This window comes from Oncorhynchus gorbuscha, linkage group LG23, assembly GCF_021184085.1.
Source record: "Oncorhynchus gorbuscha isolate QuinsamMale2020 ecotype Even-year linkage group LG23, OgorEven_v1.0, whole genome shotgun sequence".
Lineage (NCBI taxonomy): Eukaryota > Metazoa > Chordata > Actinopteri > Salmoniformes > Salmonidae > Oncorhynchus > Oncorhynchus gorbuscha.
This window is the reverse complement of record NC_060195.1, coordinates 9,979,113-9,992,690: the sequence shown is the minus strand read 5'-3', so window position 1 is coordinate 9,992,690 and position 13,578 is coordinate 9,979,113. Positions and strand designations below refer to the sequence as shown.

Genomic DNA, 13,578 nt, shown 5'->3' with positions numbered 1-13,578 from the left:
TTGACAGGCTACAAAAGAGGCTACGCTAATGCAAAGGAGATTGGAATGACAAGTGGACTACTCGTCTCGAATGTTCAGAAAGTTAAGCTTACGTAGCAAGAATCTTATTGACTAAAATCATTAAAATGATACAGTACTGCTGAAGTAGGCTAGCTGGCAGTGGCTGCGTTGTTGACTTTGTAGGCTAGCTGGCAGTGGCTGCGTTGTTGACACTACACTAATCAGGTCGTTCCGTTGAGTGTAATAGTTTCTACAGTGCTGCTATTCGGGGGCTAGCTGGCTAGCTAGCAGTGTTGTTTATGTTACGTTGCGTTAAAAGAACGACAATAGCTGGCTAGCTAACCTAGAAAGTCGCTCTAGACTACACAATTATCTTTGATACAAAGACGGCTATGTAGCTAGCTACGATCAAACAAATCAAACCGTTGTACTGTAATGAAATGAAGTGAAAATGTGATACTACCTGTGGAGCGAAGCGGAATGCGACCGGGTTGTTGAGTTCTATTCGGAAGACGTTGGCTAGCTGTTGGCTAGCTAGCAGTGTCTCCTACGTTAAGGACGACAAATAGCTGGCTAGCTAACCTCGGTAAATTAAGATAATCACTCTAAGTCTACACACTCTAAACTACACAATTATCTTGGATACGAAGACAGCAAAGACAGCTATGTAGCTAGCTAACACTACACTAATCAAGTCGTTCAGTTGAGTGTAATAGTTTCTACAGTGCTGCTAATCGGTGGACGTTTGCTAGCTGGCTAGCTGCTGGGCAGAGCAGTGAAGACTACGTTAGGACGACGAAATACGATAATTACGCAATTATCTTTGATACAAAGACGGCTATGTAGCTAGCTAAGAAGAAATTGCTAAGATTAAACAAATCAAACCGTTGTACTATAATGAAATGTAATGAAAAAGTTATACTACCTGCGGAGCGAAATGCGGATGCGACCGCTCGCTCCAACCCGGAAGTAGTCTTTATAGCAGACTGGTGAATATAGCAGACTGGGGAATATAGCAGACGGGTGAATATAGCAGTCTATAGGCAGACTGGTGACTATAGCAGACTGGTGAATATAGCAGTCTATAGGCAGACTGGTGACTATAGCAGACTGGTGAATATAGCAGTCTAAAGGCAGACTGGTGAATATAGCAGACTGGTGAATATAGCAGTCTAAAGGTAGACTGGTGAATATAGCAGACTGGTGAATATAGCAGTCTATAGGCAGACTGGTGAATATAGCAGACTGGTGAATATAGCAGTCTAAAGGTAGACTGGTGAATATAGCAGACTGGTGAAATATAGCAGACTGGTGAAATATAGCAGACTGGTGAATATAGCAGACTGGTGAATATAGCAGACTGGTGAATATAGCAGACTGGGGTATATAGCAGACTGGGGTATATAGTAGTCTAAAAGTAGACTGGTGAATATAGCAGACTGGTGAATATAGCAGTCTAAAGGTAGACTGGTGAATATAGCAGACTGGTGAAATATAGCAGACTGGTGAAATATAGCAGACTGGTGAATATAGCAGACTGGGGTATATAGCAGACTGGGGTATATAGTAGTCTAAAAGTAGACTGGTGAATATAGCAGACTGGTGAATATATCAGTCTATAGGCAGACTGGGGAATATAGCAGACTGGGGTATATAGCAGACTGGGGAATATAGCAGTCTATAGGCAGACTGGGGAATATAGCAGACTGGGGGAATATAGCAGACTGGGGGAATATAGCAGACTGGGAGAATATAGCAGACTGGGAGAATATAGCAGACTGGGAGAATATAGCAGACTGGGAGAATATAGCAGACTGGGAGAATATAGCAGACTGGGGGAATATAGCAGACTGGGGGAATATAGCAGACTGGGGTATATAGTAGTTTAAAAGTAGACTGGTGAATATAGCAGACTGGTGAATATAGCAGTCTAAAGGTAGACTGGTGAATATAGCAGACTGGTGAAATATAGCAGACTGGTGAAATATAGCAGACTGGGGGAATATAGCAGACTGGGGGAATATAGCAGACTAGGGGAATATAGCAGACTGGGGGAATATAGCAGACGGGTGAATATAGCAGTCTATAGGCAGACTGGTGAATATAGCAGACTGGTGAATATAGCAGTCTAAAGGTAGACTGGTGAATATAGCAGACTGGTGAATATAGCAGTCTATAGGCAGACTGGTGAATATAGCAGACTGGTGAATATAGCAGTCTAAAGGTAGACTGGTGAATATAGCAGACTGGTGAATATAGCAGTCTAAAGGTAGACTGGGGAATATAGCAGTCTAAAGGTAGACTGGGGAATATAGCAGTCTAAAGGTAGACTGGTGAATATAGCAGTCTAAAGGTAGACTGGGGAATATAGCAGTCTAAAGGTAGACTGGGGAATATAGCAGTCTAAAGGCAGACTGGGGAATATAGCAGTCTAAAGGCAGACTGGGGAATATAGCAGTCTAAAGGCAGACTGGGGAATATAGCAGTCTAAAGGTAGACTGGGGAATATAGCAGTCTAAAGGTAGACTGGGGAATATAGCAGTCTAAAGGTAGACTGGGGAATATAGCAGTCTAAAGGTAGACTGGGGAATATAGCAGTCTAAAGGTAGACTGGGGAATATAGCAGTCTAAAGGTAGACTGGGGAATATAGCAGTCTAAAGGTAGACTGGGGAATATAGCAGTCTAAAGGTAGACTGGGGAATATAGCAGTCTAAAGGTAGACTGGGGAATATAGAATATATCAGTCTAAAGGTAGACTGGGAATATAGCAGTCTAAAGGTAGACTGGGAATATAGCAGTCTAAAGGTAGACTGGGGAATATAGCAGTCTAAAGGTAGACTGGGGAATATAGCAGTCTAAAGGTAGACTGGGGAATATAGCAGTCTAAAGGTAGACTGGGGAATATAGCAGACTGGTGAATATATCAGTCTAAAGGCAGACTGGTGAATATAGCAGTCTAAAGGCAGACTGGTGAATATAGCAGTCTAAAGGCAGACTGGTGAATATAGCAGTCTAAAGGCAGACTGGTGAATATAGCAGTCTAAAGGCAGACTGGGGAATATAGCAGTCTAAAGGCAGACTGGTGAATATAGCAGTCTAAAGGCAGACTGGTGAATATAGCAGTCTAAAGGCAGACTGGGGAATATAGCTGTCTAAAGGTAGACTGGGGAATATAGCAGTCTAAAGGCAGACTGGGGAATATAGCAGTCTAAAGGCAGACTGGGGAATATAGCAGTCTAAAGGTAGACTGGTGAATATAGCAGTCTAAAGGTAGACTGGTGAATATAGCAGTCTAAAGGTAGACTGGTGAATATAGCAGTCTAAAGGTAGACTGGTGAATATAGCAGTCTAAAGGTAGACAGAATATAGCAGTCTAAAGGTAGACTGGTGAATATAGCAGTCTAAAGGTAGACTGGTGAATATAGCAGTCTAAAGGTAGACTGGTGAATATAGCAGTCTAAAGGTAGACTGGTGAATATAGCAGTCTAAAGGTAGACTGGTGAATATAGCAGTCTAAAGGTAGACTGGTGAATATAGCAGTCTAAATGTAGACTGGTGAATATAGCAGACTGGTGAATATAGCAGTCTAAAGGTAGACTGGTGAATATAGCAGACTGGTGAATATAGCAGTCTAAAGGTAGACTGGTGAATATAGCAGTCTAAAGGTAGACTGGGAATATAGCAGTCTAAAGGTAGACTGGGGAATATAGCAGTCTAAAGGTAGACTGGGGAATATAGCAGTCTAAAGGTAGACTGGGGAATATAGCAGTCTAAAGGTAGACTGGGGAATATAGCAGTCTAAAGGTAGACTGGTGAATATAGCAGACTGGTGAATATAGCAGTCTAAAGGTAGACTGGGGAATATAGCAGTCTAAAGGTAGACTGGTGAATATAGCAGTCTAAAGGTAGACTGGTGAATATAGCAGTCTAAAGGTAGACTGGTGAATATAGCAGTCTAAAGGTAGACTGGTGAATATAGCAGTCTAAAGGTAGACTGGTGAATATAGCAGTCTAAAGGTAGACTGGGGAATATAGCAGTCTAAAGGTAGACTGGGGAATATAGCAGTCTAAAGGTAGACTGGGGAATATAGCAGTCTAAAGGTAGACTGGGGAATATAGCAGTCTAAAGGTAGACTGGGGAATATAGCAGTCTAAAGGTAGACTGGTGAATATAGCAGTCTAAAGGTAGACTGGTGAATATAGCAGTCTAAAGGTAGACTGGTGAATATAGCAGTCTAAAGGTAGACTGGTGAATATAGCAGTCTAAAGTTAGACTGGGGAATATAGCAGTCTAAAGTTAGACTGGGGAATATAGCAGTCTAAAGGTGGACTGGGGAATATAGCAGTCTAAATGACCTGTGTGTGCGTGTGTCTTGTCTCCCAGAACCAGCCATCTAAAGCACGGGAAGGAAGGGAACTAAAGGAGGGCAAGAAGAAGGTTCTGGTGAAGAGGAAGCCTCAGCAGGAGGTGACGAAGGAGAGGGAGGACGGGTGTTTCAGCTGTGGGGACGGAGGACAGATCGTGTCCTGTAAGAAGACAGGATGTCCCAAGGTCTACCACGCAGACTGTCTCAACCTGGCCAAGAGACCTGCAGGTGAGTGAAGGGGCAAGAAACCACCTCCCCCATGGAAGCTCTTTGACACAAAATGGCTGTTATATTGCGTGTGATTTTTGTATGGGACTTGCCTAAGAGGTTGTAGTCTGTAGATTTTTGTGTTATTAGAACTCATCGACAAGGGATTTGGACATGGGGACGGGGGACGGGGTGTAACTTCCCACTGGGCACTCCACGTCATTTCAATGTGGATAATTCCGTCATATTAGGTTGTGACGTTGATCAATTAGATTACAACATATATTCACCCACTCAAAAATACAGCCAAAATGTAGTTGAATTTCCAATGTGTTTATCACTATGCGTTCAACCATCTCAGAGCACAACCAGCTTTATATGATTACATAATAATAAATATGTAGTTACAGTGTTCTCAAAAAGTGGCCGTAAATGTTTTACTCTTTTGAAGGTAGAATTTTATATTAGTTTGTAAGATATTCTCTGGTGCTTTCGTATACTTTGTAGTCAGTAGTTTATGAAAGTGCAGCATGTCATCGCTCTCTCGCTTTACTGTGTGTGCGTCTTGCTAGCTGTCACTCAAATGGTGAGGGGCTGGAGCTAATTGGCTGAAACTCAAATTGCTCGGGTGCTGGTCCACGTCAGGGTAAATGTAGGGAATGATTTCAGAAAAAAAATCTTGAGGCTAATTCAGGTAAAACAGTAATTTTGCTAATAGATTATGCATGTATAAACTACACATTGACACATCCAGCTCAAAGCGTGAGGTTTTCAAAATAAATGTTTACTGGTCGCCAAAGCACCGGAGCATGTCTTTAACTAATATTGAATTGTGTTTGGTTGACAATGCAACCAAATATCAACATTTAAAGGACATACATCTACGTTTTGGAAGGTTTTATCTGAGCCGCTGGTTTAATCCCATTCATGATTGAGTTGGAGTCATGAATCCAACTTAGCATCTGTTAACTTGTTGAGAAGTTAATAGGCTATTCATTGTATTTTAAAAGTGATATTGAAATGCGTTGAGTTGTCAACACAACCAAATATCAACGTTTTTGAAGGAGATGTCTCTCTTCTGCTTGGATAGTTCCATCTGTCTGGCCTTAATTATTTCAACTTTTATTTTTTTTTTGAGATGAATTCAACACATCAATTATTCATTTGTAGACCAACAGGAATTAAAGCCAGACTCAGTCGGTGGCACAGATGGAATTATACAAGCAGAAGATGCATCTCCTTTAAATGGTCATATTTGGTTGCTTTGACAACCAAACACAATTCAATATCATTAAATATGAAACCCTAGGCTTATTGTGTTGTCTATTTGTAGTTGATTTAGTACATCGGAGAAGGAAATAAGTCATATTAGTAGTTTTAGCTTTTTTTTTCAATCATCAAATCTGGAGTTTCCTGAAGGACTGTAAGAATCTGTGGTTCAGGAACGTCAAATCAAATGTATTTGTCACATATACATGGTTCGCAGATGTTAAAGCGAGTGTAGTGAAATGCTTGTGTTGAGCTCTATTGTTGCAGTGATTCTGTGTCTGTATTCTAAGGCCGTTGGGAGTGCCCCTGGCACCAGTGTGACGTCTGTGGTCATGAGGCAGCCTCCTTCTGTGAGATGTGTCCCAGCTCCTTCTGCACGCAGCACCGTGAGGGCTTGCTCTTCATCTCTAAGATAGACGGGCGGCTTGCCTGCAACGATCACGACCCCTGTGGACCCGAGCCCCTGGAACCAGGGGAGATCAGGGAGTATGTACCTCCTGGGGACATGCCTCTCACCCACCCTCAGGGTCAGGTCCCACCCAGGCCTGGTTCCACCACTGCTGGTTCTAGCCCCTCCACAGTTGCCCCAGACCTGACCCAGGACTCGCTACTGCCCCCTACAGGGAGCTTGTTCCTCAACACCTCCCAGAACTCCAATACCTCCTCATACGGACCCCCTAGCAGTCCCTACATGTCTGATAGTCAAATACTGCACTTCTCCCTTCCTTCTCCCCCCTCCTCCTACAAGGACGTGAAAGAGGAGGAGGATGGAGAGCTGGAAGACGGACAGGTGGGTGGATTAGAAGAGGATGCAGAGGAGGATGAAGAAGAGGAGGAAGGAGAGGTGATGGAGGTAGTTGAGGAGGAAGATGAGCAGTATGAGGGCAGACTAGGAGAGGAGGAAGGGGGAGATGTGTATGACACCTGGGGGGACTACATGGAGGAGGAGCCAGACGATGAGGGGGGGGTAGAGGGACAGGAGGAGGAGCCAGACGATGAGGGGGGGGTAGAGGGACAGGAGGAGGAGTGGGGGGGGGTGGAAGATGAAGAGAAATGAACTCTGTTTTACATCCCTCCCCCTTGTCTTCCATTCCTTCTTCCATCTATCCATCTCTTACAAAAATACTTTTTCTGCAGCTCATCTCTCTAGTGACATTCTGATGGACTGACAATGAGAGACAGAGAGAGAGATTGTCCTGGTGGTGCCAAGCGAAATACGAAGCTGCCTCTGTGTTCACACTGCATTGCCTTCCTATGCCCAGCATTGCATAGCATAGCACAGTGTGGGATATAAACTGGTGCTAAGGGGCTGGGAGGACTGCTCTGGTCCATCTGTTGATATGTTATTGGTATGTGCTCTGGTCAGTCTCTGGTCCATCTGTTGATATGTTATTGGTATGTGCTCTGGTCAGCCTCTGGTCCATCCGTTGATATGTTATTGGTATGTGCTCTGGTCAGTCTCTGGTCCATCTGTTGATATGTTATTAGTGACTAGTGCTGTTTTTCTTCTCTCAGAGTTTTTTTGCCATTAAAAAAAAAAACATTTTTTTTTACAATTGGAAAACAAAAAAGGATGGGCAGCGTCACTCAGCCACACCCTGACGATACCGGATCTGTTGCGTGTGTGACCATTGCAAAAATAAATGTACAAATTCAATCATTTCATCCACACTGGTTGCGCGCGTCAACTAATGTCTTCGATGCCTAACTCTGAAGTAGAACTTGGTTGCACAATCTCCCGTCTCCTTATTGCTTTACATAAACATACAACCCCACATGTTTGCTTGAAATGAGAAACCTGCGGATATTATTCAAAGATAACTTACTAGGTTTCCCTTTTAATTTGTGGATGATACGCCGGAATGGAGATATATATATATATATATTACACACACACACACACACAATATTTTTGTGTGACCTGGGTCAAAGTTCTCCAAAGGACCTCAGAATGGGAACACGTATGCATGAGAAGGTAAAATAACAACCCACTGGACAAACTAGCTAACAACAGCTATGTAACGTTCATGAATGTTTCCTGTGTATTTTCACCTGTCCCCAAATGAATATAGTTGGATCACAGTTGGTTTTGTTATTTCAACCTGCAAGTCATGATCGCGTCTGGTTCGAGTAGACAAAATCAACACGCCCACGGTGGCGCACGCACGTGCGGTGCCGGTGGAGACATGATTTTTGAGTTAGGAGCTCGACCAGTTATCAAGAATAATGAACGATATGCTCTCTATGATCACTGATTTATAAAACGGCATAAACAACTTCTGGATTGGATATATACCTTTGTTACAAATCAACACAATCGTGAAATCTAAAGTGCATCTCTTGTAAACGGTAAAGAAAAAACACTTTTTGTCCACAGCGAAAGATTACGGTGATAAACTATCAATCCATAATTAAGATCCCAGATTGTCCATTATCTTAAGATGGTTTATGGCTGGACAAACATAAATATTCCAAGAGTTCAGAACATCACTCCTGTTAGTTGTGCGCACATCAATGGCACATCAATGTTTTGACCTCCCTTTATGGCTTCACGTTACTGTTCCATCCACAGAATTAGAACAAATTCTAGTTCTATGATTCCATCACCATAGGTCATTCAAAGATCACATCTGGCAGGAAAATGTGTTGTCTGTTTGGGAGATGATGCGAAAGTTTATATTGTGAGTAAACGTGGATTATGTTTGAGTGCACGCACTTGTCTGCTGTTATAGAAACAAGCGATACTTGTCATGTATTGTCTCATGGCCTAAAGAACAGTGAGTTTTAGAGTTTTATAAAGCAGAGTTTTATACTTCTGAATTGACTGTTGTGTTGCTGTAAACATTTGAACACAAACCCCTTAGTATAGACTGCATCGTCTCGCTGGAAAGCTGGTTGCCTGCATCACTAAAATACATGGTTTATCACCTCTGTTGATTAACTGAAGAGCCAAGCAGAATGTCTCATGTTTTCTGTCATAACTAATGTTGATTCATCAGGCAGCTTTTCCAACAGGATGGTTTATCATCACAATGAAGCTGTGAAGCGTTCTGAAACGTCTCTACGTTCTAGAAAGGTTGTTCCGAGACCTTCAGTTCATACATTTTGTGTAATGTTAATATAATATAATAATAATAATAATAATTACAATAATAATAATGTTCTGCTGTATATGTTCGGCATTCAAACTTTTAGCAGCACACTTCCAACGCACAAAACACACGGGTCCAGTTTGTTTGGTTGCTGGTTATGGTTCAATTCCATGAAATAACAAACCTTCCCATGAGTCTCATCTAATGCTTTTTAAAATGAAATTAGAACATTTTCATGAATTTTACAATTGGTTAAATTGATGTTTTAGAATTAGAATGTCAACATGAGAATCACTGGACAATTGGCCTTACAATCCTGAATATTCAGCCTTTTAAAACAATCAATTGGGTCCAAAACATATCAACTAAATGAGAAATTGATGTACTGAATTCCCAAACAGAAGCACTACCATTTACATGGCTTGCCTAATAATGTGTCAACAAATATTTCTGCCTCACTCTTGACTTGACATCCAGGCAGAGAACTATGTATGTTTTGGTTGGCTAGTTTTGTATGTATCAAACCTATATATTTTCCTTTTTTCTTTTTTTCCCCCTTTTTTTTGTGATGATGATGTTTGCCAACAGGACTACTTTGAAAAGTTCTCTGGCCACTCCTGTTTTTTTTATTATTATTATTTTTTTAAGAGAGATGAAACACAAAAATAGATTTTCTGAAGAAACAGGGGATCTGTTTATTGCTGCCATGTTGAGAAGACTCATGAACTGAATTGTACTCATTTGTGTATAATAAATATTATAAGTAAAGTTTCACAATAGAACATTTTGTTTTTGTCATTATTTTCAGTGACTCACTTATCCTGTCCCTTGTGAAAAAATTTACTTAATCATTTTAAAATAAGTTAATCATTATTAAAAGGACAAATGTGTCATTATAAACTTTCCACTCAGTGGCGAACACTTCCTACAACTATCCTTCTCAGCGCAACGGTTTGGAGAAGTCATATGCAAAGAGTGTGGATATATTTTTGTATTTTTATTTTAACTAGGCAAGTCAGTTAAGAACAAATTCTTATTTACAATGACAGCCTAGGAACAGTGGGTTAACTGCCTGTTCAGGGGCAGAACAACAGATTTGTACCTTGTCAGCTCGGGGATTCGAACTTGCAACCTTTCGGTTACTAGTCCAACGCTCTAACCACTATGCTACCCTGCTATACTGACAAGATACATGTCTCTCTACCTTAACAATGGGAGTTGTTGTCCACAAAGCGACACGACGTGCTGTCTCTTTTTATGAATATTTGATGAGGGTTGTTGACGTCAACCGCCTGTATTCAATGGCGACAGAAGCTATCCTACGAGCCTCATGACATGAATATGCATAGCCACCCAGACAACGCCGATATATAAAGTGGTTTTGATCAAAGTTGCCGGGATGTCACGTTGCCTACTTATAGAAATACACTCGTAAGAACTTAAGCAAACAAAAATGTTATCAAATAAACCTTACGTAGCAAATAATCCATATTTCTTTGTTGTGGACCAAATTCTACCTCCATACAAAAATCCTTGCATGGTGGGCGAAACAACGAAAAAACGGCACCTGATGGAGGGAGACCAATTTTTGCGCCGATTTGGGACTCTCTCTTCCTCTTCCTGTCTGCCTGAGGTTGTAATGAATATGACGTCACTTCCTGGTAGCTAGGTGACTCATCCAGCTATGTGGGTTTAGAGCTTGAGGTAGTCACATCAAACACGTACTTGGGAGTATGGCAAGACTGCATTGTCCTTATCTCAGCACATATCAAAGCTGCAGGCGGAAGTTAAATCTAGACTTGTTTTTTTCTATTTTTATTGACTTGGCCAAAGCTTTTAATACAGTAGACCATTCCATTATTGTGGGCCGGCTAATGAGTATTGGTGTCTCTGAGGGGTCTTTGGCCTGGTTTGCGAACTACCTTTCCCAAACAGTGCAGTGTATAAAGTCAGTAAATCTGCTGTCTCAGTCACAGCCTGTCACCAAGGGAGTACCCCAAGGCCCAATCCTAGGCCCCGCGCCATTCTCAATTTACATCAACAATATACAGTGGGGCAAAAAGGTATTTAGTCAGCCACCAATTGTGCAAGTTATCCCACTTAAAAATATGAGAGAGTCCTGTAATTTGCAAATAAATTCATTAAAAATCCTACAATGTGATTTTCTGGATTTTTTTCTCATTTTGTCTGTCATAGTTGAAGTGTACCTATGATGAAAATTACAGGCCCCTCATCTTTATAAGTGGGAGAACTTGCACAATTGGTGGATGACTAAATACTTTTTTGCCCCACTGTAGCTCAGGCAGTAGGAAGCTCTCTCATCCATTTATATGCAGATGACACAGTCTTATACTCAGCTGCCCCCTCTGCTAATTTTGTGTTAAATGCTCTACAACAAAGCTTTCTTAGTGTCCAACAAGCTTTCTCTACCCTTAGCCTTGTTCTGAACACCTCCTGCGTATCAGAGAAGACATCGCTATGGTGAGTCCAGTCATACATGTTACAGTTTGACGTTTACATACACCCTAGCCAAATACATTTAAACTCAGTTTTTCACAATTCCTGACAATTCATTCTAGTAACAATTCCCTGTGTTAGGTCAGTTAGGATCACCACTTTATTTTAAGAATGTGAAACGTCAGAATAATAGTACAGTGATTTATTTCAGCTTTTATTTCTTTCATCACATTCCCAGTGAGTCAGAAGTTTACATACTCAATTAGTATTTGGTAGCGTTGCCTTTAAATTGTTTAATTTGGGTTAAATGTTTCAGGTAGCCTTCCACAAGCTTCCCACAATAAGTTGGGTGAATTTTGGCCCATTCCTCCTGACAGAGTTGGTGTAACTGAGTCAGGTTTGTAGGCCTTGTTGCTCGCACACGCTTTTTCAGTTCTGCACACATTTTCTGTAAGATTAAGGTCAGGGCTTTGTGATGGCCACTCCAATACCTTGACTTTGTTGTCTTTAAGCCATTGTTCCATAACTTTGGAAGTATGCTTGGGGTCATTGTCCATTTGGAAGACCCATTTGTGACCAAGCTTTAACTTCCTGACTGATGTCTTGAGGTGTTGCTTCAATATATCCAGATAATTTTTCCTCCCTCATGATGCCATCTATTTTGTGAAGTGCACCAGTCCCTCCTGCAGCAAAGCACTCCCACAACATAATGCTGCCACTCCGTGCTTCACGGTTGGGATGGTGTTCTTCGGCTACAAGCTTTCCCCTTTTTCTTCCAAACATAACGATGGTCATTATTTTATTTTCTGAGGTTTTGGCTGATTTTATTTTTATTTTCCCATAATGTCAGGCAAAGAGACACTGAGTTTGAAGGTAGGCCTTGAAATACATCCACAGGTACACCTCCAATTGACTCAAATGATGTCAATTAGCCTATCAGAAGCTTCTAAAGCCATGACATCATTTTCTGGAATTTTCCAAGCTGTTTAAAGGCACAGTCAACTTAGTGTATGTAAACTTCTGACCCACTGGAATTGTGATACAATGAATTATAAGTTAAATAATCTGTCTGTAAACAATTGTTGGAAAAATTACTTGCCATGCACAAAGTAGATGTCCTAACCGACTTGCCAATACTATAGTTCATTAACAAGAAATTTGTGGAGTTAAAAAACAAGTTTTAATGACTCCAACCTAAGTGTATGTAAACTTCCGACTTCAACTGTACCTGAGTATCAGGGACTAAAGTCCAGTCACGCTGAAGGTGTTTTGTGAGCCATGCTACATTAGGCATCTCAATCGGTTTCTCCCGCTCATCACCCATAGAAGACATTTGTAATTCTGACACGTTTCGATGAAGAAGTATTTAACTTATGCATTAGTGTACTTTTGTGACCCGTAGTACTTGAGAAATCTATATCCCAGACTCAGCCTACTACGACCCCCAAGACAGGAGCCATGAGAGAGAACCCAGACTCAGCCTACTACGACCCCCAAGACAGGAGCCATGAGAGATATCCCAGACTCAGCCTACTACGACCCCCAAGACAGGAGCCATGAGAGATATCCCAGACTCAGCCTACTACGACCCCCAAGACAGGAGCCATGAGAGATATCCCAGACTCAGCCTACTACGACCCCCAAGACAGGAGCCATGAGAGATATCCCAGACTCAGCCTACTACGACCCCCAAGACAGGAGCCATGAGAGATATCCCAGACTCAGCCTACTACGACCCCCAAGACAGGAGCCATGAGATATCCCAGACTCAGCCTACTACGACCCCCAAGACAGGAGCCATGAGAGATATCCCAGACTCAGCCTACTACGACCCCCAAGACAGGAGCCATGAGAGAGAACCCAGACTCAGCCTACTACGACCCCCAAGACAGGAGCCATGAGAGATATCCCAGACTCAGCCTACTACGACCCCCAAGACAGGAGCCATGAGAGATATCCCAGACTCAGCCTACTACGACCCCCAAGACAGGAGCCATGAGAGAGAACCCAGACTCAGCCTACTACGACCCCCAAGACAGGAGCCATGAGAGATATCCCAGACTCAGCCTACTACGACCCCCAAGACAGGAGCCATGAGAGATATCCCAGACTCAGCCTACTACGACCCCCAAGACAGGAGCCATGAGAGAGAACCCAGACTCAGCCTACTACGACCCCCAAGACA

At 42.1% G+C, this 13,578-nt stretch overlaps 1 protein-coding gene across 1 annotated transcript in view; it reads left to right on the top strand.

The window, feature by feature from the left end:
- LOC124011600 (histone-lysine N-methyltransferase, H3 lysine-36 specific-like) overlaps positions 1 to 12,953 on the top strand; it is a 47,290-nt gene extending 34,337 nt beyond the window's left edge. The window contains exons 18-20 of the mRNA XM_046325052.1: positions 4,386 to 4,596; positions 6,135 to 6,811; positions 12,819 to 12,953. Of these exons, the coding sequence (XP_046181008.1) occupies positions 4,386 to 4,596; positions 6,135 to 6,811; positions 12,819 to 12,953 (1,023 nt within the window). The remainder of the gene's footprint in view (positions 1 to 4,385; positions 4,597 to 6,134; positions 6,812 to 12,818) is intronic.
- Positions 12,954 to 13,578: the final 625 nt, after the last annotated feature.